The sequence below is a fragment of the Elephas maximus genome, chromosome 4 (genome assembly GCF_024166365.1).
Source record: "Elephas maximus indicus isolate mEleMax1 chromosome 4, mEleMax1 primary haplotype, whole genome shotgun sequence".
In the NCBI taxonomy this organism is placed as follows: Eukaryota; Metazoa; Chordata; class Mammalia; order Proboscidea; family Elephantidae; genus Elephas; species Elephas maximus.
The window spans coordinates 138472020-138495599 of NC_064822.1; the positions used below are offsets into that span (position 1 = coordinate 138472020).

Sequence of the window (23580 nt, forward strand, 5' to 3'; positions counted from 1 at the left end):
AATAATCATACAACCTCTCAAACGCACTCCTTTGTTCCATTTTACCATCATCTTTTACCAAATTTGAGAAATGTCTTTAACTTTACCCATGCCCTGGTTCCTTATATCCAAGTCTCCTGTAAGTTTTTAGAGGGCAGAGTCTCTCTCTTACCTCTGTATTATTAGCTCTAGCTTGTTTTCTGTCACATAACTGAAAGAATATATTGTTTCTACTTTTGTAAAACCTCTTATTATATCAATACCCTCCTCTCATTTAACAGTCACTACACCATTTTAGACCCTCATTAGCAGTCATTTGGGACTATATAAGTCTTCCTTCGGGTCTTACTAGTCTTCAAACAATGTTATAGATTAATCTTCCTCATTATATCACTTTCCACTACCCACACAGAATAAAATACTAACTCCTCAGTGGTGCATTAAGGATTCCTGTGACCTGGTCCAAACCTACCTTTCCATCATTATTTTCTACAACTGCCTTTATTCCACCCTTGTTTTCTTATGGTTGGCACTTAAGTCAAATCGAATTATTCTCTACTGTGCGTATCTACGAAGCCCTGGTGGCAGGCGTAGTGGTTAAGAGCTCAGCTGCTAACCAAAAGGTCAGCAGTTTGAATTCATCAGCTGCTCCTTAAAAACCCTATGGGGCAGTTCTACTCTGTCCTATAGGGTTGCTATGAGTTGGAATCAATTCGATGGCAATGGATTTGATTTTTTGTGCGTATCTACTACCCCTCATGTTCCCAGGTTTTCTCTAATTTTTATGGCATGCTGTTTCTTTTTCCTTTAATAACTTCTCTTCTTCAAATACCCAAAACCAAAACAAAACAAAAGCAAACAAATAAAAAATAAACCATCCTGCAAGGGTCAGGTCAAACGCCAACCTTCACGCTACGCTTCCCCTAAGTTCATACCCAGACATTATGTTTTCCTCCTCTAAATTCTCCAATTCTATACTTTGTTGTTGTTGTTAGGTGCCATCGAGTTGGCTCTAACTCACAGCGACCTTATGTACAACAGAACGAAAGGTTGCCTGGTCCTGTGCTATCTTCACAATCGTTGCTATGTTTGTGCCCGCTGTTGCAGCCACTGAGTCAATCCATCTCACTGAGAGTCTCCCTCTTTTTTTGCTGACCCTTTACTTTTAAAGCATTTACTTTTGAAGCATTTCTCTTTTGATTGTTTTTGTTCTTATTACCTTCCCATTATTTACATTTGCCTGTTGCTTTACAGGTTTCAAACAAAACAAAAATACCTCCAAGATCACACAGCTAATAAATGGTGGTACCAGATTCAAATTTAGGATCCATAACTGATTCATCTCCCTATTTGAGAAGCACCTGGTATAGTGTCTGATACAGAAAAGAGTCTAAAAATTTAATGAATAAATATACAAAGCAGATAAATCTTTTAAAAATCCCAAGATAAGAACATTTGAAGATTGCCTGGTATTCAGCAAAAACAATAAACTTCACAGCTGAAGAGTTTCGATATCTAATACAAGAAAAAAATCTTGGGAAGAGGCCTCAACAAGTATCAATTCCTATATCCATTGCCCCCTTCACCTCTCCTCATTCCAATCCCATCCCATTCAGGCTCCAGGTACTTGGGACTAAGATCAATCTCCAGATAGGTATGTAAAGAAATGAGAGCAAAGTTCAGGAAATGGAGGTTTCAAAAAAGAACATAAATTAATAAGAGCCAAAAAAAGGAAAGAAAAAAAAGGCTCAGCTCAGGTTACATGGAGGACAGGAGCAGTGTAGCCTTCAGAAGAGTACCTTCAGTGCTGATGGGAATAAGTGGCTGCAGAGCAGCAGTTGAGGGCTGGGAGAGGGGAGAAATGGGAGAAGTCTAATGTTTTTCTTACAAAGGAGCAAAAGAGATATGAACCTCAACAAAGCATTTATACTGCTGCCGACTTTTTCCAGAGAAATATTTTTTTAGTATTAAGCACAATTTAGGGGATAAAATCACCAACTGGATACAGTCCCAACTCTCTAAACACTTAGAACAGAAGAATTCCACAAATACTAGTGCCATTAAAATACTAGTACTATTGAATAGCAAGAGAAGGATAGATTACATTTCATTATTATGAGGTGGGAATGGCTTCCCACATGGTGTAATATTTGAGATCTATCTTGAAAAGTATATAGGATTATGACAGGAGAAAAGAAAAATGAGAAACAGAAGCTAAATGGAGGGAACACCGTGCACAAAGGGATGGTGGATAGTGAGCATGGGTGTATTTGGGAAAGAACAAGTAATTCATGTTGGCTGGAATCAAGTAAATAAATTTCTACTTGCTTTCTGTAACAGCAACTAAATAAACTGTAAAGCAGACCTTAGGCCACATCCTGGGAAGAAGACAGTTTCAATACTAGATACATTGCTAAATTCAAGACCCGCCAACTAACCTAGAAAATGACATGGTCTCTAAAATAATTACCTAGTTAGTTTCAATATATACTTACTGAAAGTTGTCACCACTGTGGAGATTGTTAGCACGTAATAAGCCATACAAAGTCACATGTGTGCTCTCTGACGAAATGCTCAGGTCATGCTCTTTGCCTTCTCTTATCATGGTACGCTTAAGAAGACTAGAACACTTCAAAGCCAACTCCAAAGCATCCATCCAGCACCTGCCTAGAAGAACATAGATTCATAAGCGGTATGATTCAAGAAACTATAAAAACTAGCATTTGTCTTAATTTAGCACTGTTAACTTTAAACATATTACTCATTTATTCCAGAAATACACACTGGAAAACTTCTGAACAAAACTTTTGAAAAATTTTGAACATTAAAAATCTTTATTTAATATGTTCTACATAGGTGTTTATTTAAAATCTCATATAGAAATAGTGTTAAAAATTCTCTTTCTTGGAATGAATAGGTATAAGAAGGAATCAAACAGCTCATTTTCTCCTATAGTGTAAGAGATTTAAGGTAAACTTGGTAGGACTTCTTAATGCAATCTTTCAGTTTAAAAAATGCTTATTAGATATTAAGGTATTAGATACTGATAAATGAATATTATACAGCATGCACCAGAAAAGTACAACCTAACCTAAAAGAAATGTATATTTTATTTTTAAAACGGACTAATACAGGTAGCATAATTTAAGGATAGAAAAAAGTATACAAAACATACTAAAAGGAGTATATTTCTACTATAAACAAATTATCTGAATAATATTTCATTGTTTACAGGAGATCAACCTCCAGGTTTAACATCCACTCTGTTTATATGTATGAAAATTTTTAATGTCAGGGAAATCCCTGCACAATATTGTCATTAACTACCATATTAGTTCATAGAAACATTAATAATTTTTTTGATTTAAAAATTAGAACTGCATTAGCAGGAAAAATGTTAGTAGTAGCTTTTAAAATTCATATATATTTGTTTCAACATCTGCTGGGAATATCAGCTAAGTAAAACATTTTCACACCAAAAGCTTGTATTTATGATACTTCAATGCTGAAAAGAATCATCTGGTAAAAATACACTTCTGGAGATTACAACATTCCCTAGGCTAAACTATGAAACATGAAAGTGGGGAATAAATCCATTGTTAAGGTTTTTAAGTTACCTTGTTTCAAGATAAGTAAGTTTTGCAGTTCTGACATTTGCCTCATGAATTAAGTATTACATTAGTGGGTGTGGAATAAAAGCATTTGTACTTGAATGTTTTCTTATGTAAAACAACAACAAAACAATAAAAAACAGGGCATATGTGCCTCATAAATTGTAATATTTACTAAATATAAGTAGTATTAAATGTATCTCTAAAATGATAACACTTAAATGAGTTACCAAAAAGGACATTAACCAAGTCAAAATCTGTTAACAGAAGATGAAAACTCTAAGCTGCTAACTCCTAACACTCCCACACATACTCAATTATACAATATTCGTTGTTCTAAGCAATTCACGATTAGAACACTTCTGCTACAAATGCCATACTAAAAACAAATTTCCCAAAGGATAATATCAAGTGGTATATAAATACACCCTTAAAAATGAGGAACAAAATCCAATCCATCAAAAACCTGTATTTACCATCTGACTCTGAAGTGGCTCGGATGATCAAGTAGCTGCTAGGTAAGGGCTGAGTTATGGAACCAACTGCTTCACCTTTTGGGCCCTTAATAATAAAATAAACAAAACAAATGGTGCACAGTATTATGAGATTGCAATTTTGTATTATTCATTATTACTTACAATAATCTAAATTAGGCATGGGCTATAATTTAAAAACAAACAAGCTAATAAAGATCAAGTTGGGTTTCACTAATTTCGTCCTTGAGAAAGTAAATGTTAAGTATTAAGGAGTTTTCCTCTTCTAGCAAACCTACTTCTTTAACAGAAAACTGAACAAATCATCGTAATCAGTTAAATATTATTTCTACATATTGCTCATATATTAATAAGAGGCTAGAATTTACCAGAGTATGAATCTCACAGATACCACTAGAAAATAAATATTAAATTTCTACAGGCGTAAAGAAAACAGCCAGAAATATAACTTACAAGGAAAAGATGAATGAATTTTGACTGGGTTTAGGGAAAATTAATCTTTCCCCATTTTACAACCAATAATATACTTGTTTTTAAAAGAATAATTATAAAAGCTAATTTTACTTTTTCAGAAACAGGAAAGAAAGAGGAATTTTATTGTTGTTACTGACCATGGCTATTTGTTTCAAAAGTATACAACACTAAGACCTCTACAGAAATTATTATTGCAAAGGCCAAACTTAGGTGGACATAGCCATTAACTGGAAAGAAAATCTGAGGATTGAATTTACAGAATTTTGATTAAACAAAAAAAAAGCATCATTTTTTAGAAGTAGTTTTCAAAGGGTTCTTAAGGTTATCATATCAAAGAATAAATGGATTTTAAGAAACATAAACATTAAGAATATTAAAATAAAGAAGTATGAAAAAGATCAATATGCCTTTCACTAATCCTGTAGAATTCCCAAGTATTTTCAACTAGCTTCATAATTTATGGCTCAATTCCTAGAACTAGTATAGAGTAGGTGCTGGAATCAGACTTTCTGGTTTCCATTCTTGCTCCCCGCTAGAAGAATTACTTAAGTGAACTCTTTAAGCCGAAATCTGCTATTTGCATAATGAGAGAAAAAAGTATTCTCCTTACAGGTATGAAAATAAAAGATTCCATACAAAATGCTCAAAATGTTATCTGACACATAGTAAGAAACTCATAAACATAATTATTTCTTAATCTTAGACAATGACTTGCAAAATGTTTAAACAATGCCATAAGTAGGTTTTGCTAGCAATGAATATTGTGATATTCATATAGTTGTATAAATTTCCCCTCCCTTTCCCCAATATCTAGAATTAAATAAATATGATACTTTAAAATATCTTTTAACAATTTAAAATTCATTATAATTCTCATAATTTCTAACTGTAGTATTGTTGCTGTTGGGCATCATAGTGACTGTGTCCAAGAAAACAAAACACTGCCCAGTCCTGTGCCATGTTCACAATCATTGCTATGCTTGAACCCATTATTGCAGCCACTGTGTCAATCCATCTTGTTGAGGGTCTTCCTATTTTTTGCTGACCCTCTACTTTAATATGGTTGATGTCATCCTGTTTCAGGTTCTGATCCCTCCTGATAACATGTTCAAATTACGTGAAACTAAGTCTCACCATCCTTGGTTTCAAGGAGCACTTTGGCTGCCTTTCTTACGAGACAGACTTGTTCATTTTTCTTGCAGTCCATGGTATATTCAACACTCTTCACCAACATCATACTTCAAAGATGTCAATTCTTCTTTAGTCTTCCTTATTCATTGTCCAGCTTCCACACGCATATAAGGCGACTGAAAGTACCACGGCTTGGGTAAGGCGCACATTAGACTTCAAAGTGACATCTTTGCTTTTTGAGACTTTAAAGAGGTCTTTTGTAGTACACTTGTCTGATGTAATATGTTGTTTGATTTCCTGACTGCTGCTTCCATGGGTGTTGACTGTGGATCTAAGTTAAATGAAATCTTTGACAACTTCAGTATTTTCTCCATTTATCATGATGTTGCTTAGTGGTCCAGCTGTGAGGATTTTCGTTTTCTTTACGTTGAAGTGTAAATCATACCGAAGGCTGTATTCTTTGATCTTTATCAGTAAGTGCTTCAAGTCCTCTTTGCTTTCAGCAAGCAAGGTTGTATCATCTGCATATTGCAGGTTGTTAATAACTCTTCCACCAATCCCGAGGCCATGTTCTTCTTCAAATAGTCCAGCTTCTCGAATTATGCGCTCAGCATACAGATTAAATAAGTATGGTGAAAGGATACAACTCTGAGGCACACCTTCCTGATTTTAAACCCTTGCTCTGTCTGAATGATTGTCTCTTGGTCTATGTACAGGTTCTGCATGAACACAAGTAAGTGTTCTGGAATTTCCATTCTTCACAATGTTATCCACAATTTGTTATGATTCACACAGGAATCATAACAAGGAAACATCTTTCTTTTATTCTCTGCTTTCAGCAAGGATCAATCTGACATCAGCAATGATATCCCTCGCTCCATGTCCTCTTCTGAATCTGGCTTGAATTTCTTATAGTTCCCTGCTGACATACTGCTACAGCCACTTTTGAATCATCTTCAGCTAAATTTTACTTGCGTGTGATATTAATGATATTGTTCCATAATTTCTGCATTCTGTTGGAGCTCCTTCTCGGGAATGGGTACAAATACGGATCTCTTCCAGTCAGTTGACCAGAAAGCTGTCTTCCAAATTTCTTGGCATAGATGAGTAAGCACATTCAGTGGTGTATCCATTTGTTTAAAGATCTCAGCTGGTATTCCATCAATTCCTGGAGACTTGTTTTTCGTCAACACCTTCAGCGTAGCTTGGACTTCTTCCTTCAATACCATTGGTTCTTGATCATATGCTACCTCCTGGAATTGTTAAATGTCAACCAATTCTTTTTAGTACAGTGACTCTGTGTATTCCTTCCATCTGTTTTTGATGTTTCCTTCATCATTCAGTATTTTGCCCACAGAATCCTTCAAAACTGCAATTCGAAGCTTGAATTTTTTCTTCAGTTCTTTCAGCTTGAGAAATGCTGAGCATGTTCTTCCCTTTTGGTTTTCTAACTCCAGGTCATTGCACATTTCATTATAATATTTGACTTTGTCTTCTCAAGCTGCCCTTTGAAATTTTCTGTTCAGTTCTTTTACTTCATCATTTCTTCCATTTGCTTTAGCTACTCTACATTCAAGAGCAAGTTTGAAAGTCTCTTCTGACATTCATTTTGGTCGTTACTTTCTTTCCTGTCTTTTAATGGCCTTTTGCTTTCTACATGTATGATGTCTTCAGTATCATTCCACAACTCGTCTTATCTTTGGTCATTAGGTTCATTCAAGGCATCAAATTTATTCTTGAGAGAGTCCCCAAATTCAGGTGGGATACAATCAAGGTTGTACTCTGGCTCTCGTGGACTTGTTTTAATTTTCTTCAGCTTCAAGGTGAACCTGCATACAAGCAACTGATGGTTTGTTTCACAGTTGGTCCCTGCTCTTGTTCTGACTGATGATATTGAGCTTTTCCATTATCTCTTTCCACAGATGTAGTCAATTTGATTACTGTGTTTCCCATTCCATGAGGTCTATGTGTATAGTCATCATTTACACTGCTGAAAAAAGGTATTTGCAATGAGTAAGTTGTTGTTCTTGCAAAATTCTACCATGTGATCTCCAGTGTCTTTTCTATCATCAAGGCTATATTTTCCAACTACTGATCCTTCTTGTTTGTTTCTAACTTTCGGATCCCAATCTCCAGTAATTATTAATGCATCTTGATTGCATGTGATCAATTTCAGATTGTGGAATTTGGTAAAATCTTTAATTTCCTCATTTTTGGCATTAGTGGTTGGTGTGTAAATTTGAATATTATTATTGACTGGTCTTCTTTGTAGGCATACAGATACTATCCTATCACTGACAGCATTGTACTTAAGAATAGATTTCGAAATGTCCTTTTTAAAGATGAACTCGATGACATTCCTTTTCAATGTGTCATTCCCAGCATAGCAGACCACATGATTGTCTGACTCAAAATGGTCAATATCAGTCCATTTCAGCTAATCCCTAGGATATTGATGTTTATGCGTTCCATTTCATTTTTGACAACTTCCAATTTTCCTATATTCATACTTTGTACATTCCACGTTCTGATTATTAATGGATATTTCCAGCTGTTTCTTCTCATTTTGAGTCGTGCCACATCAGCAAATGAAGGTCCCGAAAGCTTGATTCTATCCATGTCATTAAGCTGACTCTAGTTTGAAGAGGCAGCTCTTCCCCAGTCATCTTTTGACGGTCTTTCAACCTGGGAGGCTCATCTTTGGGCACTATATCAGACAATGTTCCACTGTTATTCATAAGGTTTTCACTGGCCAATTTTTTCAGAAGTAGACTGCCAAGTCCTTCTTCCCAGTCTGTCTCAGTCTGGAAGCACCACTGAAACTGTCCACCAAGGGTGACCTTGCTGGTGTTTGAAATACCGGTGGCAAAGCTTCCAGTATCACAGCAACTTCCAAGCCACCACAGTATGACAAACTGACAAACGTGGTGAAATTTCTACCAGTAGTATAAAGAATATATACTATATGGAAAAGGTTTGAAAGTAATTTTTTTTTTTTACTTGAGAATCACATGATATATATCACAGGTGCTGTGGGTTCAACTCTTTTGTTTGTGGGAAGTAACTTAACTCAGAATGGGATGCATTCTACAATCCTAAATGTATTCCTGCTATGACTCTAAACTACAGAAACAAAGGTAAAAATCCCAGGTCTTTTTCTATGTGTATGTATAATGTCTTATTATACAATATGGGGGGGGGGGCTGAAGCTGCTTTTAGTTATTCCTTATCTCTGTTAATCTTTGTTAAACAGCAAAGATGTCAGTTTGAGGACTAAAGTGTGCCTGACCCAAGCCATGGTAATTTCAATTGCCTCATATCCCTGCAAAAGCTGCTCAATGAATAAGGAAGACTGAGGAAGAATTAATACCTTTGAATTACGATATCGGCGAAGAAGGAACAAATCTGTCTTGGAAGAAGTATAGCCAGAATGCTCCTTAGGAGCGAGGATGGCGAGACTTAATCTCGTACTTTGGACATTTTACCAGGAGGGACTAGTTCCTGAAGAAAGACATCATGTTTGGTAACGTAGAGGGTCAGTGAAAAAGAGGAAGACCCCCAAGGAGACGGACTGACACAGTGGCTACAACAACAAGCTCAAATACAGCAACAATCGTGACGATGGCGCAGAACGAGGCGGTGTTTCGTTTTGTTGTTCGTAGGGTCCCTATGAGTCACAAGTGACTCAACAGCACCTAACAACAAGTCTTGGTTAAAAGGAGTCCTGGTGGTGCAATGGTTAAATGCTCAGCTGCAAACTAAAAGCATTTTGAACCTACCAGTGGCTCCACAGGAGGAAAGACCTGGCAATCCGTTCCCGTAAAGATTATAGCCTAGGAAACCCTATGGGGCAGTTCTACTGTGTAGTATAGGGTCGCTGTGAGTCAAAATCAACTCAACAGCAGATAACATCAACAATCTCAGTTAGCTGGTTTTCCTAAAATGAGGAAATCTAAACCTTTATTCAAGTTTAACTGACCAGCTTAAAAACTAAAGCAATTATCACTTTGTAAAAACTTAAAAACTAGACTCATTTATTCAGTTAGTATTAGTATATGCCTACTCTTTGTACAATTTCTTGATAAATTAATCAAATAGGGCACTTTTATTCTCCTGCTTATGTCTGCTTTTATAACACATGAGTCACCACAATGTTTAGTCATAAAAACAGTACAGCTCCATTAAAATTTTTTTTATTGTACTTGAGATGAAGGTTTACAGAACAAACTAGTTTCTCATTAAACAGTTAGTATTATTTTATGACATTATTTAACAAGCACATGACATGTCAACACATTCCCTTCTCAACTTTGGGTTCCCTATTACCAGCCTCCCTGTCCCCTCCTGCCTTCTAGTCCTTACCACTGGACTGGTGTGCCCCTTTAGTCTCGTTTTGTTTCATGGGCCTGTCCAATCTTTGGCTGAAGGGTGAACCTCAGCATTGACTTCATTACTGAGCTGAAAGGGTGACCGGGCCATACTCTCAGGGTTTCTCCAGTCTCTGTCAGGCCAGCAAGTCTGGTCTTTCTTTCTGAGTTAGAATTCCATTCTATATTTTTCTCCAGATCTGTCCATGACCCTCTATTGTCATTCCCGTCAGAGCAGTCAGTGGTGGTAGCCGGGCACCATCTCATTGTACTGGACTGAGTCCAGTAGAGGCTGTGGTAGATGTGGTCCGTTAGTCCTCTGAACTAATCTTTCCCTTGAGTCTTTAGTTTTCTTCATTCTTCTTTGCTCCTGAAGGGGTGAGATCAGTGGAGCAACCTAGGTGGCCACTCACAGGCTTTTAAGACCCCAGATGCTACTCACCAAAGTGGAATGTAGAACATCTTCTTTATAAACTGTTATACCAGTTGAGGCCTCCATTTTTAAAGAAAACTGCTTATGTTAGAGTAAGTATGACCACTTCTGCTTACAAGGCTTAGTATCACACATTTATATATCTTATAGGAAAGACTCATGCCCCCTCCCCTCAAAAAAAAAGGCAATTTCTACTCTAGGGGATCTTACAATTTGGTAAAGAAAAAACATTAACAGTAAACATGACATAATGTTACCAAGCAAAGTTAGTAATTACAAATCCAAGACAACACAGTACAAATTGATCCCCAGAGACAAAACAGATAAATAAGTAGAAACTGGGAAAAATTTCCTGGAGAAATTTTTAAGTTAGATCTTAAAGGTAAACAAAGCCTTCTGGGGCACATTTCATTGTGGGTAGAGACAGAAAGTAGAATAATGTGCTTGAAACAGAAACAAATTTAGGAGTCCTGGGAGAGGGCATCAATTATTAGATTACGATTATTTTGATACTGGTTTTATCTATGACCTACTCATAGCTTGTCATTCTTACCTTTTTACCTTTATAACAAATGCTTATAATAACTTACCTTCACTGCCCAAATAGATTGTTCCAAAGGATGAAAAAGTTTGAAACAAAAGCCATCCTTTTTTGATGGACGCTCAATAATTTCACAGGCGTTCAGGAGGACTGTTCCTACCCACTGACCATTTTTTTGGGTTTTATAGATCAGTAGCACCCCGGGTTTCAACACACACCACAACTTGGTCCAGCTCTTCAGAGTACCACGAATCTACAAAAAGGTAAGTTTATTTAAGAAATACGGATTTGTTTTTCTCTCTCTGTTCCACAGATATAAATCAAATAAAGGCAAAATGAATGCTTTATTTTAAAATTTTTATAAAATGTACATTTTAGATTCAATAGCTATTTTTAAATTGCTACTAAACAGCAAATATGTCATGGCTCCTGCCTCTGAGGAACTTAAATTCTAATAGGAGACCTGGGTAAACAGTTTCAAATAATGTACTAAGCAGAATGGACTTCCTCACCTCCCTGACCAGGTTACAGACCATTAAAATATACTATCTTAGTACCAATATTGTTTTCCACATAGCACCTTACCACAGAAGTAATTTTACTAGTGTGAGTATATGATTATTCTGCCTTTTAAATTTTCTCCCCCTCACCATTGCATAAACAGCGCGAAGACACTACTTGGCACCCATCAGGTATCCCCTGAATGTTGGGAAGAGGAAAGAACTTCGTACCCCTAAAATTACTTTCCCTAGATTACTTAATTCTTAGTTATTACAAAGTGTGCAATATAAATTTCTTGGGGTAAATTTTAAAACACAAATTACATGAGTCTCTCTCCTCTCATAAAATATTCCTAAATCCTAGGACTTAACCCTATACCAATAAGGAGCCTAAAACTACTTTTTCCTATAAATTTCTATTTCTGTAATCTATTAAAATTGTTTCTATGCAAGTCACTAACTTCACAATAGTGAAAAGGATGTTAATATAATATTTAGATTAAAATATAAGAATTATCTTCTTTTATTTACTGTAAAACATCTGTTTTCTCAATGTACTAAGATGTACTGTGAAATAAATGTAGGGTCTCCTTACCCAAGAAGTAGGCATACCATAGTAACGCTAAAGAAAAATGTAGAAAAGAGGAATTTGCAGCCAGGAACGGAGAGAAAATGTTTAAGAAAGAGTTACGTGAGTATGTAAATGACAGACAAGTGAAAAGGAAGGGTGTTACTCTTTTTGAGGTAACATTCTGGATCTTGGGGATGTGACAGTAGAAAACATAGAGGGTAAATTTTCAGAATAAGGGTAAAGTTTAGGAAGTCAGCCAGGGGATGTCCTGGAGTACTACTAGGAGGGTAGTGGCAGTTTGGAGAAATCCAATGTTAAAAGATAAGAGTAGGTAGAGCTCTGAAAAATCCAAGTGCAACGTGGAGCCAAAAGTAAGTTTGAAGGTGTTTTCAGCACAAGATTAAAGAAGATTCTAGTACTACCAGGATGGCCAGGGAAACTATTTTTAGCAAGAGAACATCTATGACAGATCTCCTAAGGGTTATGAGGTTGCAGCTTTTGCCAATTCATGGGGAAAATGGCAAGCTTTCCCGGCTGGGGTGATTCTTAGATGAATGTCAGGTGCTAAACCTTCCTGGGAGTCAGAGTTTTTATAAGATCACTCTTAAAGTCAGCATTAAGTCTGAAAGACTCCTACCAGCTATTCTTCAGAGAAGAGTGAGAAAGAGAATAGAGTAACCAGGACAAGAGAAAAAGAAATATTAAGTGGGAATAACTAGAGACCAAAAGAACAGGGCATGGAGAGAGCAATAATTGACAATAAATGCTTTTCAAACAACAACTTTTATAGTAACTTTGTCTCATCTCTTCTTAATAATGCATATACCAATCTACAATAATACTTAAGGATAATTTGAATAGAAAGCAAAATTTTTTTACAGTTACTATAGTAGACAATATAATGCTACATATATTGAACTTTTTAAAACAACTGCTACACATACTTGATGTTATTGTCAAGTGAAACACCATTAAGGTTCCTCCTCCCCATTAAGGCTGTAACACAGAACCTCTGGGATACAATTAATAGTTTCTTTGCCAGTGCAAACAAGCATCTTAGGAGTTGCTTTTTGTCTTGTGGGCTTTAGGTACACTTCGGGTTTTCCTATTCCAGTAGGTAAACATCCAACAATTTGAATTCAAGATTCAATACAAACTGACCTTCAACCAATCAGCCATAACAATAACAGAAGGATCTGTGATGGTACTGAGTAACTCCTTTGTGGCTCTTTTCTTTTCTTCTCGGTAATTTTTCTTTTGCACCTATTTTTATAGGAATAATAAAAAAAACTCAATAAGAACGGGTGTTTCTCTTCCAATTTTTTAGGTCTATAGAATGTAGACTACAAAATTCTAAACTTTTTTAGAATTCTAGCATCTTAGAAAAAAACACTTTTTTTTTTTTAGACTGAAAGAAACCTGTAAAGAACCAAGGTTAAGAATCTAGTTTTTCTGATTACCAGTCCAGTTCTCTGTATCTTTTTAAAAGAATTTAACCTCTTTTTAATTATACAATATATGAATACTATCGCATGGAAAAATTTCAAACAACACAAATAAACCTAAACATAGGCTTTATTATATCCCTTTCACTATTCCAATTCCTAGAACTGACCACTGTTAATCACCTAGAAAATATCATTTGAGATCTCTTCTATACATATATAAACACGTATATAACCTATAGAAACACATGGCTTTTTTTTTTTTAATGCATGAAAAATGCTTGCCCATTCAATATTTTTTGGAGAGTTTTCCATGTCTGCCTCATTCTTTTAGCCACTGCAGAGGATTTCTAGTATGAATAAAACAACAAGAGGTAATACTGAGTTGATACTGTGTACCAGTCACTGTTTTAAGCACTTTACATGTATTACCTCATTTAACCCACACAGTAACCTTGCAAATTAGAGTATTTTCTTATTTCACAGATGAGTAATCTGTCCAGGATCACACACCTGGTAAATGGTGGAGGAAGGGTTAAACAGAGGCAGACTGGCTCCAAATTCCATACTCTTAACCACCATGCTGTACTGCTTCTACAATTTTTCTTAATGCATTCTCTTCCTAATGGAAATCTTTGTTACCAGTTTTTCCATATTACAAACAACGCTGCAATTGTTTGCATTTAGAGTTTTGCTCTCTTTCCTGATACTTATGTAAGATATAAATAATATAAAGGAATTGATTCATTCAAAATGTTATCATTGTTTTACTTCCATAAGTCACTTCTGAGAAAATGTGGGACAGCAGCAGATTAATAGTTTTATTACTTTGTTGTGGCTGTGATTTGGGCAGGGAAAGAGTGGTAATAACCTATCAGTGACTACATTTTTTTTTTCAAACTTTAACACAAAATTTTCTACCAGAAAAGTTGCATTTAATGGTAAAGAGACTACATAAGCATAACAACAAAATTTTAATAATTCTACAGTCAGAAAACTTGACTGCTGGTCTTCATTAATATGCATATCTTGGTTAACAAAAGATTTAACATGGGATTGCAAATAAAATTGCATACAGGGCCTAGGCATGGAACACAAAATGGTAACAGGCTAGACGGGGACCACAGCCAACAAGAAAGCATGTGCTCCTTAGGCTCCAGGTTCTGTGGTCATTCAGAAAAGCAGGCCCAGCACTACATATTTCTTAAATTCTTAAGGGAAGTTGGAAATTTGGATTTTTTTTTTTAAATTTTTATTGTGCTTTAAGTCAAAGTTTACAAATCAAGTCAGTCTCTCATACAAAAACTTATACACACCTTGCTACAGACTCCCAATTGCTCTCCCCTAATGAGACAGCCCACTCCCTCCCTCCACTCTCTCTTTTCGTGTCCATTTCGCCAGCTTCTAACCCCCTCTCCCCTCTCATCTCCCCTCAAGGGAGGAGATGCCAACATAGTCTCAAGTGTCCACCTGATTCAAGAAGCTCACTCCTCACCAACATCCCTCTCCAACCCATTGTCCAGTCCAATCCCTGTCTGAAGAGTTGGCTTTGGGAATGGTTCCTGTCCTGGGTCAACAGAAGGTCTGGGGGCCATGACCACTGGGGTCCTTCTAGTCTCAGTCAGACCATTAAGTCTGGTGTTTTTATGAGAATTTGGGGTCTGCATCCCACTGCTCTCCTGCTTCCTCAGGGGTTCTCTGTTGTGTTCCCTGTTAGGGCAGTCATCAGTTGTGGCTGGGCACCATCTAGTTCTTCTGGTCTCACCCTGATATAGTCTCTGGTTTATGTGGTCCTCTCAGTCTCTTAGGCTCATAATTACCTTGTGTCCTTGGTGTTCTTCATTCTCCTTTGATCCAGGTGGGTTGAGACCAATTGATGCATATTAGGTGGCTGCTTGCTAGCGTTTAAGACCCCAGACGCCACTCTCCAAAGTGGTATGCAGAATGCTTTCTTCATAGATCTTATTATGCCAATTGACTTAGATGTCCCCTGAAACCATGGTCCTCAAACCCCCACCCCTGCTACGCTGGTCTCTGAAGCCTTTAGTTTATTCAGGAAACTTCTCTGCTTTCGGTTTAGTTCAGTTGTGTTGACCTCTCCTGTATTGTGTATTGTCTTTCCCTTCACCAATATAAAACTTATCTGCTATCTAATTAGTGAATACCCTTCTCCCTCCCTTCCCCCTTTCGTAACCATCAAAGAATATTTTCTTCTCTGTTTAAACTATTTCTTGAGTTCTTATAATAGTGGTCTTATACAATATTTGTCCTTTTGCAACTGACTAATTTTACTCAGCATAATGCCTTCCGGATTCCTCCATGTTATGAAACGTTTCACAGAATCATCACTGTTCATTATCGATGTGTAGTATTTCCACTGTGTGAATATACCATAATTTATTTATCCATTCATCCATTGATGGGCGGAAATTTGGATTTTTTAATTGTTGGCTCAAAATTTTTAAATATTACGCAGGCCAAACAAAACATATCTACCTATAGGCTAAAATCAGCCTGTGACCTAGGAGTTAGCAAACTAATTTCAATAGGCTCCAGACCGTCCCATTAGGCACCCCACAACATACAGACATGCCAGACTCCAGTACAAGTATGCAAAGATTTCAAGTCTTTAGCCAATGGAGTGGCCAGCTGGGGCCTGAAGTAGCCCTGGGACCACCACCAAGCAGCCTTACCAGTTGACCCAGTGTACCATATAAATACTCACATTTTCCATGTATGACTGTCACTCTATCTCTCTGGACTTTTTTTTCCCCCCCTTTCTTTAGGAAAGTTATAGGTTCTTAGACTATTAGTCTGCTTTCAAAAACACATACAAAGCACCAGTCACTGTCTAAAAATAATTGTGGAAACTAACCTTAAGAGATTCTTTCTTTGTGAGCTTGCTTGAAGCTGAACTGTCTTTCTCGGAGCCATTATAAAGTTTAGATTCAGACTGAAATCACATAGAAATGAACAGAATTAATAATTACCTATTCTGCATACCTGGCATATAAAGGTTAATGTTAAAGCTATTTGTGACATTCTTCCCATTTAATGCTGTGATTTATGCAAATTTCAATTGTCAAATACCGGTTTTTTCTATATTGCATTTCTTTAAAAAGTACTACACCCACTCCTCACTTATTGACATGGTTTGGTTCCAAAGATCAGGCTGTTATGCAAAACTGGCGTTATGCAAAAACGGACTTAAAAAGTAAAAGGCCACCACTGAGCCCCTGCACCCTGCACTTAAGCAGGCTATTAAGCCTGGTGTAAGGCAGCATTTTGCTTTTTTTAAGGCAGCATTTTGCTTAGGAGAGGCCTGCAACTAGACTAACGGGCTGAGCTACAGGCCTCCAGCCAGCTGTCCAGGGGCCCCGCAAAACCCTGCAGCATCTTGCATACCTTCAGCCAGTCACCCAAACTACAGAATGTAGCTATGTCCCTCAAGACCAGGGCTGGCAAGCATTCTGAGGGGGCCGTGGGCATAGGTAAGGGAGTGTCACCCCTGTCTGGAAGAAGGCAGCCCTGAGCGCAGGAGGGGCCCTCGCCTTCATCAGCCCAGGCATGGTGGTGTACAGGCATCATTGTCCATCAACTGCCAGTGTGAGTACCTCTGGGACGTGATTCCTCAGTGCGTCATCCCTCAGTCAGCCACATGGAAAAAATGGAGACCTGCCTCCCTCCTCCCTCTCTCCACACAGCTGTCTCTGCTGAGAAGGCCCAGGTCAACTCGTCCTTCCTCTGTGAGACACTGCTGAGTGTGGTCCCAAGCAAGTGAATGAGATACTGCAGAGCCTGCACGGCATCTGGGTGTTTATTACTGTAGACTTACATCGTTAATGCTCAAAACAGTCAGATAATAGTTTTTTTTTCTATTGTCATAAATGTGAAACGTCAGATGAGACAGTTGGTAAGTGAGGAGTAGGCGTATACAGTAAGCCCACATGCACACACAAAAACCAGTCCATAAATTACAATATGAAATTAAATTCTCTATTCCAGAATATTTTCAAGGAACATATACATTATTTAGTTACTCTTGGGACAAAAGTAGGTGGAGCAATATAATTTTCTAACAGTTGAAATATTCTAAATAAAAAACCAAACCATGTAAATTCTAGCAAATTACTGTACACATTGTCCTGCTGCTACTCCTTCTTGAATGTAAATACAAACATTCTCTGAAACTAGTATTAAACCACTTTATTTGTACAGGTTTTAAAAACCAGTATTCCTAACATGTACTTCTTAGCTCTCTAATGCTTTAAATTAAGACTTACAGTTTATATTTTTATTTGGTCTTTATAAAAACCTTGAGAAATGGGTATAACAAGTGGCTTTATCTTCATCTGAGATCATGAAAGGGTGGCTCAGCGAGGTTGGTTTTCCAAACTAATGATCAAAAACATCAGAGCCTGGGTCTCCTAGTCCAATTTTTTTTTTTTAATAATATTTTATTATGTTTTAGGTAAAAATTTACACAGCAAATTAGGTTCCCCTTTAACAACTTTTATGCAAATTGTTCTGTGCCATTGGTTACAATTTTCACAATGTGTTAGCATTGTCATTATCTCCATTCTGTTTGTTCTGTTTCCACTGATCCAGCTTCCCTTCCCCTCCTTGCCTTCTCATCTGTGCTTCTGGGTAACTGTCTACCATTTGGTCTCATATAGTTAATTGTTTAAGAAAGCATATTACTCACAGATGACACTGTTTATTTTATAAGCCAATCTACTATTTGGCTGAAAGGTGAACTGCAGAAATAGCTCCAATTCCAAGTTCAAAGGTTATGTTAGGGTGACAGTCTCGGGGGTTCCTCTTATCTCTATCGGTCCAGTAAGTCTGGCCTCTTTCAGAAATTTGAGTTTTGTTCTACATTTTCTTCCCATTCTATGTGGGACCTTCTATTGTGTCCCCAGTCAGAAGGGTCAGTGGTAGCTGGGCACCATATAGTTCTTCTGGTCTAAGGTTAGAAGAGGTTGTGGTTGTGTGGGCTATTTAGTCCCGTGGGCTAGTTTCTTCTTGCAGCCTTTGATTTCCTTCATTCTTTTGCTCCATAGAGTAGAAACCAATAGCTGTATCTTAGATGGCTGCTCACAAGCTTTTCAGATCCCAGATGCTACTTATCCAACGCTCTTTTAAGGAGACCACATTCTCTCACCAGAGTAGAAGAACACAAATCTAAAAGCTGTTTCTGTAAAACCTCAGAACAATTAAATTGTACATATTCCTTCAACATCCTATTATTTACATTTTTGTCTACTGTTACTAGAGATAAGAGAAGATATTTATAGTTCTTAGCAATACCCTTAATGCCAAGAAAGTATTACTGGCTGTTTGATCCAAATAGTGGCTTTTAAATGTTGAATGGCCAGATCTGCATAATACCAATAGATATGATTAAGGATAAAAAACCTTTCGATACAAACTCCCTCAGTCAATTTTAAGATCCATAAGGGCATGTCCCTTGTTAATTTACTAATGATATTCACTGGGGAAAAGAAAGTACTCCATAAATACCTACTGAATTAACAAAATAAAAATGAGACCAGTATTTGTAGCTCATTTCATTGCTCTTAAAAATGGAGTTATTATGATTATGGTAATAAATGGCAGAAGTAGAAAGAAACTGGAAACAATGTTCAATATAGAAGGTAGAGGTTAACCTAGTAAAACCTTTGTTAAAGTTATTCCTTTAATAACTAACTAAACTTGAAACATCATATTGCTTGCTCCCATGATGATGGCAAATATTGTGAAACCAAAACAATTTCACAAAATTCCTCAAGCCAAGTAGACCTGTCTTTTCCTTGACCCTCATAACCCAAAAATGCTACAAACACTGTAAGAGGAATACGAATGTTTAAAATTATCAGATTCTATTTCCCACAGCTTAAAAAGAAAATGTGAATTGTAATTTACTTCTTAGATACTATTAAATGAAGATATTAACAGTATAAGCTGAAAAATTACTAAAGTTAATGGCTATTTACTGTTTACCAAGTAATATGTTAAACAGTTTATGCAAACTACCTCATTTAATCCTATGAGTTAGTAGGAGTATCTTCCTTTTATAGATGAGAAAACCAAGACTGATGGATAAATAACTTCCCAAAGCCACACACCCAGTAAGTAGGTAAGCTAAGATTGGCACCTGGTCTGTCTAATTCTCAGCCACTTTACCATACTGATTTCTCATCTTTTAAACCTGTTCATACAGCATCTCAGATTCAAATTTAAGGCCTATCTCCATGAGCAAGAAAAAATCCATTTCCTCTATAACTCTAAATGACAAGATCTGTTTGCTTATTCCTGAAAGACTCCAGTATGTAAGGGACCAACACACCAGAAGGGTGTCACATGAACTTGGTAAATCAGAGCCCACATATCTCAAGGCATCCTTGTCTATTACACAGCATAGTGCTGAATTAAAAAAAAAAAAACAAAAACAGTGAACGAGTCTACAATTTTTTAAAACATTATTACCTAAACTGTCTGAATGAATAGTTTACTTTTAAATATCAAAATACTATAAACCACTTATGGTGGCAATATTTTACTAAGTTTCACTGCCTTTGTAAACTTCCTTAATAATGACCACAGAGTTTAGTGTACAGGACTGCTTGCCTCTTCATTAAACATGCTGAGCATGTTATATTTTTATTCCCCCTCCCCCTCAAACGTTGTCCCCTTACTGGCTGTGTGACTTTGCAAAGTTATTTAATTTGTCAGTCTAATCTATAAAATGAAGATGCTGCTACTAACTCATACAGTTTGCTTTATGGGTTAAATGAGGTAATGCCCTACATAAAGTGTTTAACATAGTACTTTGCGCATATATTGTGTTTTAGGTTTATAAACGTACTCCAGATTGCAGGCACTGTCAAAGACCTGATCTTTAGGTAAATGGAGCATCAAGGTATGAGAATACTTGTGACTTGCTTTGAAAACTATAAAATACTACAGAATATAAAGTAATAACAATAAGGTGACTATAGTCATTGTGACTGTATCAGATATTTTGGATTGGAAAGGTTTTTTAAATGTGTAGGTAAAAAGATTCTGACAGGAAGTGATTAGATGACTTAGAAAACCTCAGGCACAGAGACTGAAGGCTAGAAAATCAAGTCAAGGAACTTGGGCTCAGAAACCTCTATGCTTGTGAGAGGATTCCTTTCATTCACTACACACATTTAATGCTGGTGATTCCTTTCTTGAGATGGACAATTAAAAGTTCATTTAAATATGCCACTTGATCTTATTCATAATAGGAAGGTGGGATGATCTGGTTAATTGACTTTTCCAAATCACTCATTAATACAATTAAAATGGTTAGGAAAGAATGCATAAGAATAAGGAACTGTCTTTACTAAAAAAACATTTTGAGGGTGAGGTGGTGTATTCCACTGTGCTTACTGGACTCAATTATGCATTTTAAGAAACAATACTAAGCCACAAATACTAAGACCAAAATGACAGCACTGATACTTTTTTACAACAGGTTCATACAAGTATAAAGTTAAAATTATGTGATGGTCTCAGTTATGCAGATCAATCATGGAAGGAATAACAAAATTTTGTTCCCCAAATTTACTTAGGAAAGAATAGAAATATTCAGAATTCCATGAGAATGAGGTTTAATGGCAAATGTATGAGTTTTAGAATTATGGAAAACAACAGAGTGGGTGATTTGCTAAAATATTTAGAAACAAACTAGTGACTATGTATCTCTTAAGTTGACAGAATAAACCTAGATTAAATCTACATTGAGACCAAAAAAAAAAAAAAAAAAACCCCAGTGCTGTTGAGTTGATTCCGACTCAGAGCGACCCTACAGAACAGAGTAGAACTGCCCCATAGAGTTTCCAAGGAGCTCCTGGTGGATTCAAACTGCCGACCTTTTGGTTAGCAGCCACAGCACTTAACCACTATGCTACCAGGGTTTCCTACATTAAGAGAGAATCAGTAAATTTGAGCTCTTGAAAAATAACAGGAGGAGTATAATTTTATTTATATAAATAGCTACTGTGCTAAGAGTCTAACTTATTCACTATAATTATTTAAAGGAAGAAAATTAATTCTTAAATTAATGTCAAGTACCTTCTGCATTAGAATCTGAGAAGTAGGTCTTACTCCTATTATACAGATAACTAAAGCCATTTTGAATTCCAGCTCTAGTACTGATTATTTTGACCCTTGAAAAAGTTAATTTCTCTAAGCCTCAGTTTGTTCCCCTATAAAACAGGACTAAGAAAACCTGTTTTCCCTTATAAAATAGGCCTAAGAAAGTAAAATGACAAATAATAAGATCTCAATACAAAGAACTGTTAACATCATTGTAATTAATAACTAAGAAGTCATAGGTAATGGATGAGGTCAAGACCCAAACTCAGCTTTTTTGACTCTAAAGCAACACTGTCCACTAGAACTTTCTGAATAAGGAAAATGTTCTGTATCTGAGTTGTCCAATATGGCAGCCACTAGCCGTATGTGGCTACTGAGCACTTGAAATGTGGGTAGTGTGCCCAAGGAACTAAAGTTCTATTTTTATTAACTTAAATTAAAAAAGCCACAAGTGGCTAGGGGCAGTGTAGCTCTAAAGAAAGACATGTTTCTTTGTTTTTGTTATTGTACACTGCTTCCTTAAGGTATGCAAAGTTTCTTTTCAGCCTCTCTTCCCCCAAAATCTTTGTTCAAAGGCTACTTAGAGGTGTCTGTGGTATGTAGGTCTTTGACTTAGGTGTTTTAGACTTCTCAGTAGGAAGACCATTATGCCATACACTCACCGATTCTAATATTAATTGCTTGAACATAGGTTTTTATTCTATAAATTTCATTTTATTTCTAGCCATGGCAGGCCCAAGATAACTTATTTCCTCTTTAATTTTCTTCAATTACACATATCATGTAAAATGATCAAGGTATTTCTCAAATATAGGTTATATAAAAACAAACTACTATTAAGCCTTCTCCTAGGTACTTTCCACATATATAGACGGACCTTTAAAAATGAATGCTTGAAAAGTTAAATGTCAATAAAATCTGTGTAAAATCACACATGTAAACATACTGTGGAATCCTCTCAACCACTCCCATGAACAGGAGCAAAAAATGTAAGGTTGTAAGAGCAATGCCTACTGCTGGGATTAGCAGAGATTTTTATCAGTTTAAGAAGTTGGTCCTCTTACATACATTGAAGTTTGATTCTACCAGAATAAAAGCTGCTACTAAATATGACTAGAAATAGTCAAAAGTCAAACCCTTTACAAAGCTATAGAAAGTTACATAATTATAAACTCATAGGAAAACCAGTGCATCAAAAAGTGTTTTTCAAATTTGAATATGTACTCATAAAGAAAAAACTCTCTCAGACCTAAGAGTACATACAAGCATCCCCATTGAGAAAAGCTAATTAAGGAAACTTGTCAGTCTAAGAAAATGTCTTTTAATTGCAGGCTTTTACTACAAGAGATCTTTGGCCTTTCACTGATAAAATCCATACGTTTTCATTGTCATCTGGGTGAACTCAAAATATCTCAGAGTTTTTAAAAGAACCACGAACCCTGAGAATACCTCTGAATGGAACATTCAAACCCCAATTTCAAACCCCAATTTGAGAAGTACTATTGTAGCAGACATACCAGAAACAATATAACTCTAGAGAGAACACTGGTTACTAACACTGTATTTCCAAGTCATCAACAGCATTTAAATCAGTCACAGTGGAACTTTTTTCACATGGTTTAGATAAACCAACATAAAAATATCCAATAAAAAATCTGATAAAAGTGTTAGGTCTCTCATCTTAAATTTTGGAAAGCCGTAATAATAATACATTTGGGGACAACAATGTGCTTACCTTACTCTTTGACATGGAAAGTGAAGATTCATCTTTATTTTGAGGAACATCTTCCTTCCCTCTTTCAAAGCCTTTTTTTTAAAAAAAAAAAAAAGGGCAGTGTATCAATCAGTATTACCACTTTTAAACATACATATGCCTTAATGCTAAAAAGCAAATTCATGTAAGTCAT

The 23580-nt window shown here is 36.3% G+C and overlaps 1 protein-coding gene across 4 annotated transcripts in view; it reads right to left on the reverse strand.

Annotated features, from left to right (window-relative positions):
- OSBPL8 (oxysterol binding protein like 8) overlaps positions 1-23580 on the reverse strand; it is a 240632-nt gene that overhangs the window by 48603 nt on the left and 168449 nt on the right. For all 4 annotated transcript variants that reach the window (XM_049883934.1, XM_049883930.1, XM_049883931.1 and 1 more), the window contains 6 exons: positions 23409-23479; positions 16422-16499; positions 13263-13364; positions 11080-11283; positions 4067-4151; positions 2475-2646 (listed from right to left, as the gene is read on the reverse strand). In XM_049883934.1, the coding sequence (XP_049739891.1) occupies positions 2475-2646; positions 4067-4151; positions 11080-11283; positions 13263-13364; positions 16422-16499; positions 23409-23479 (712 nt within the window). The remainder of the gene's footprint in view (positions 1-2474; positions 2647-4066; positions 4152-11079; positions 11284-13262; positions 13365-16421; positions 16500-23408; positions 23480-23580) is intronic.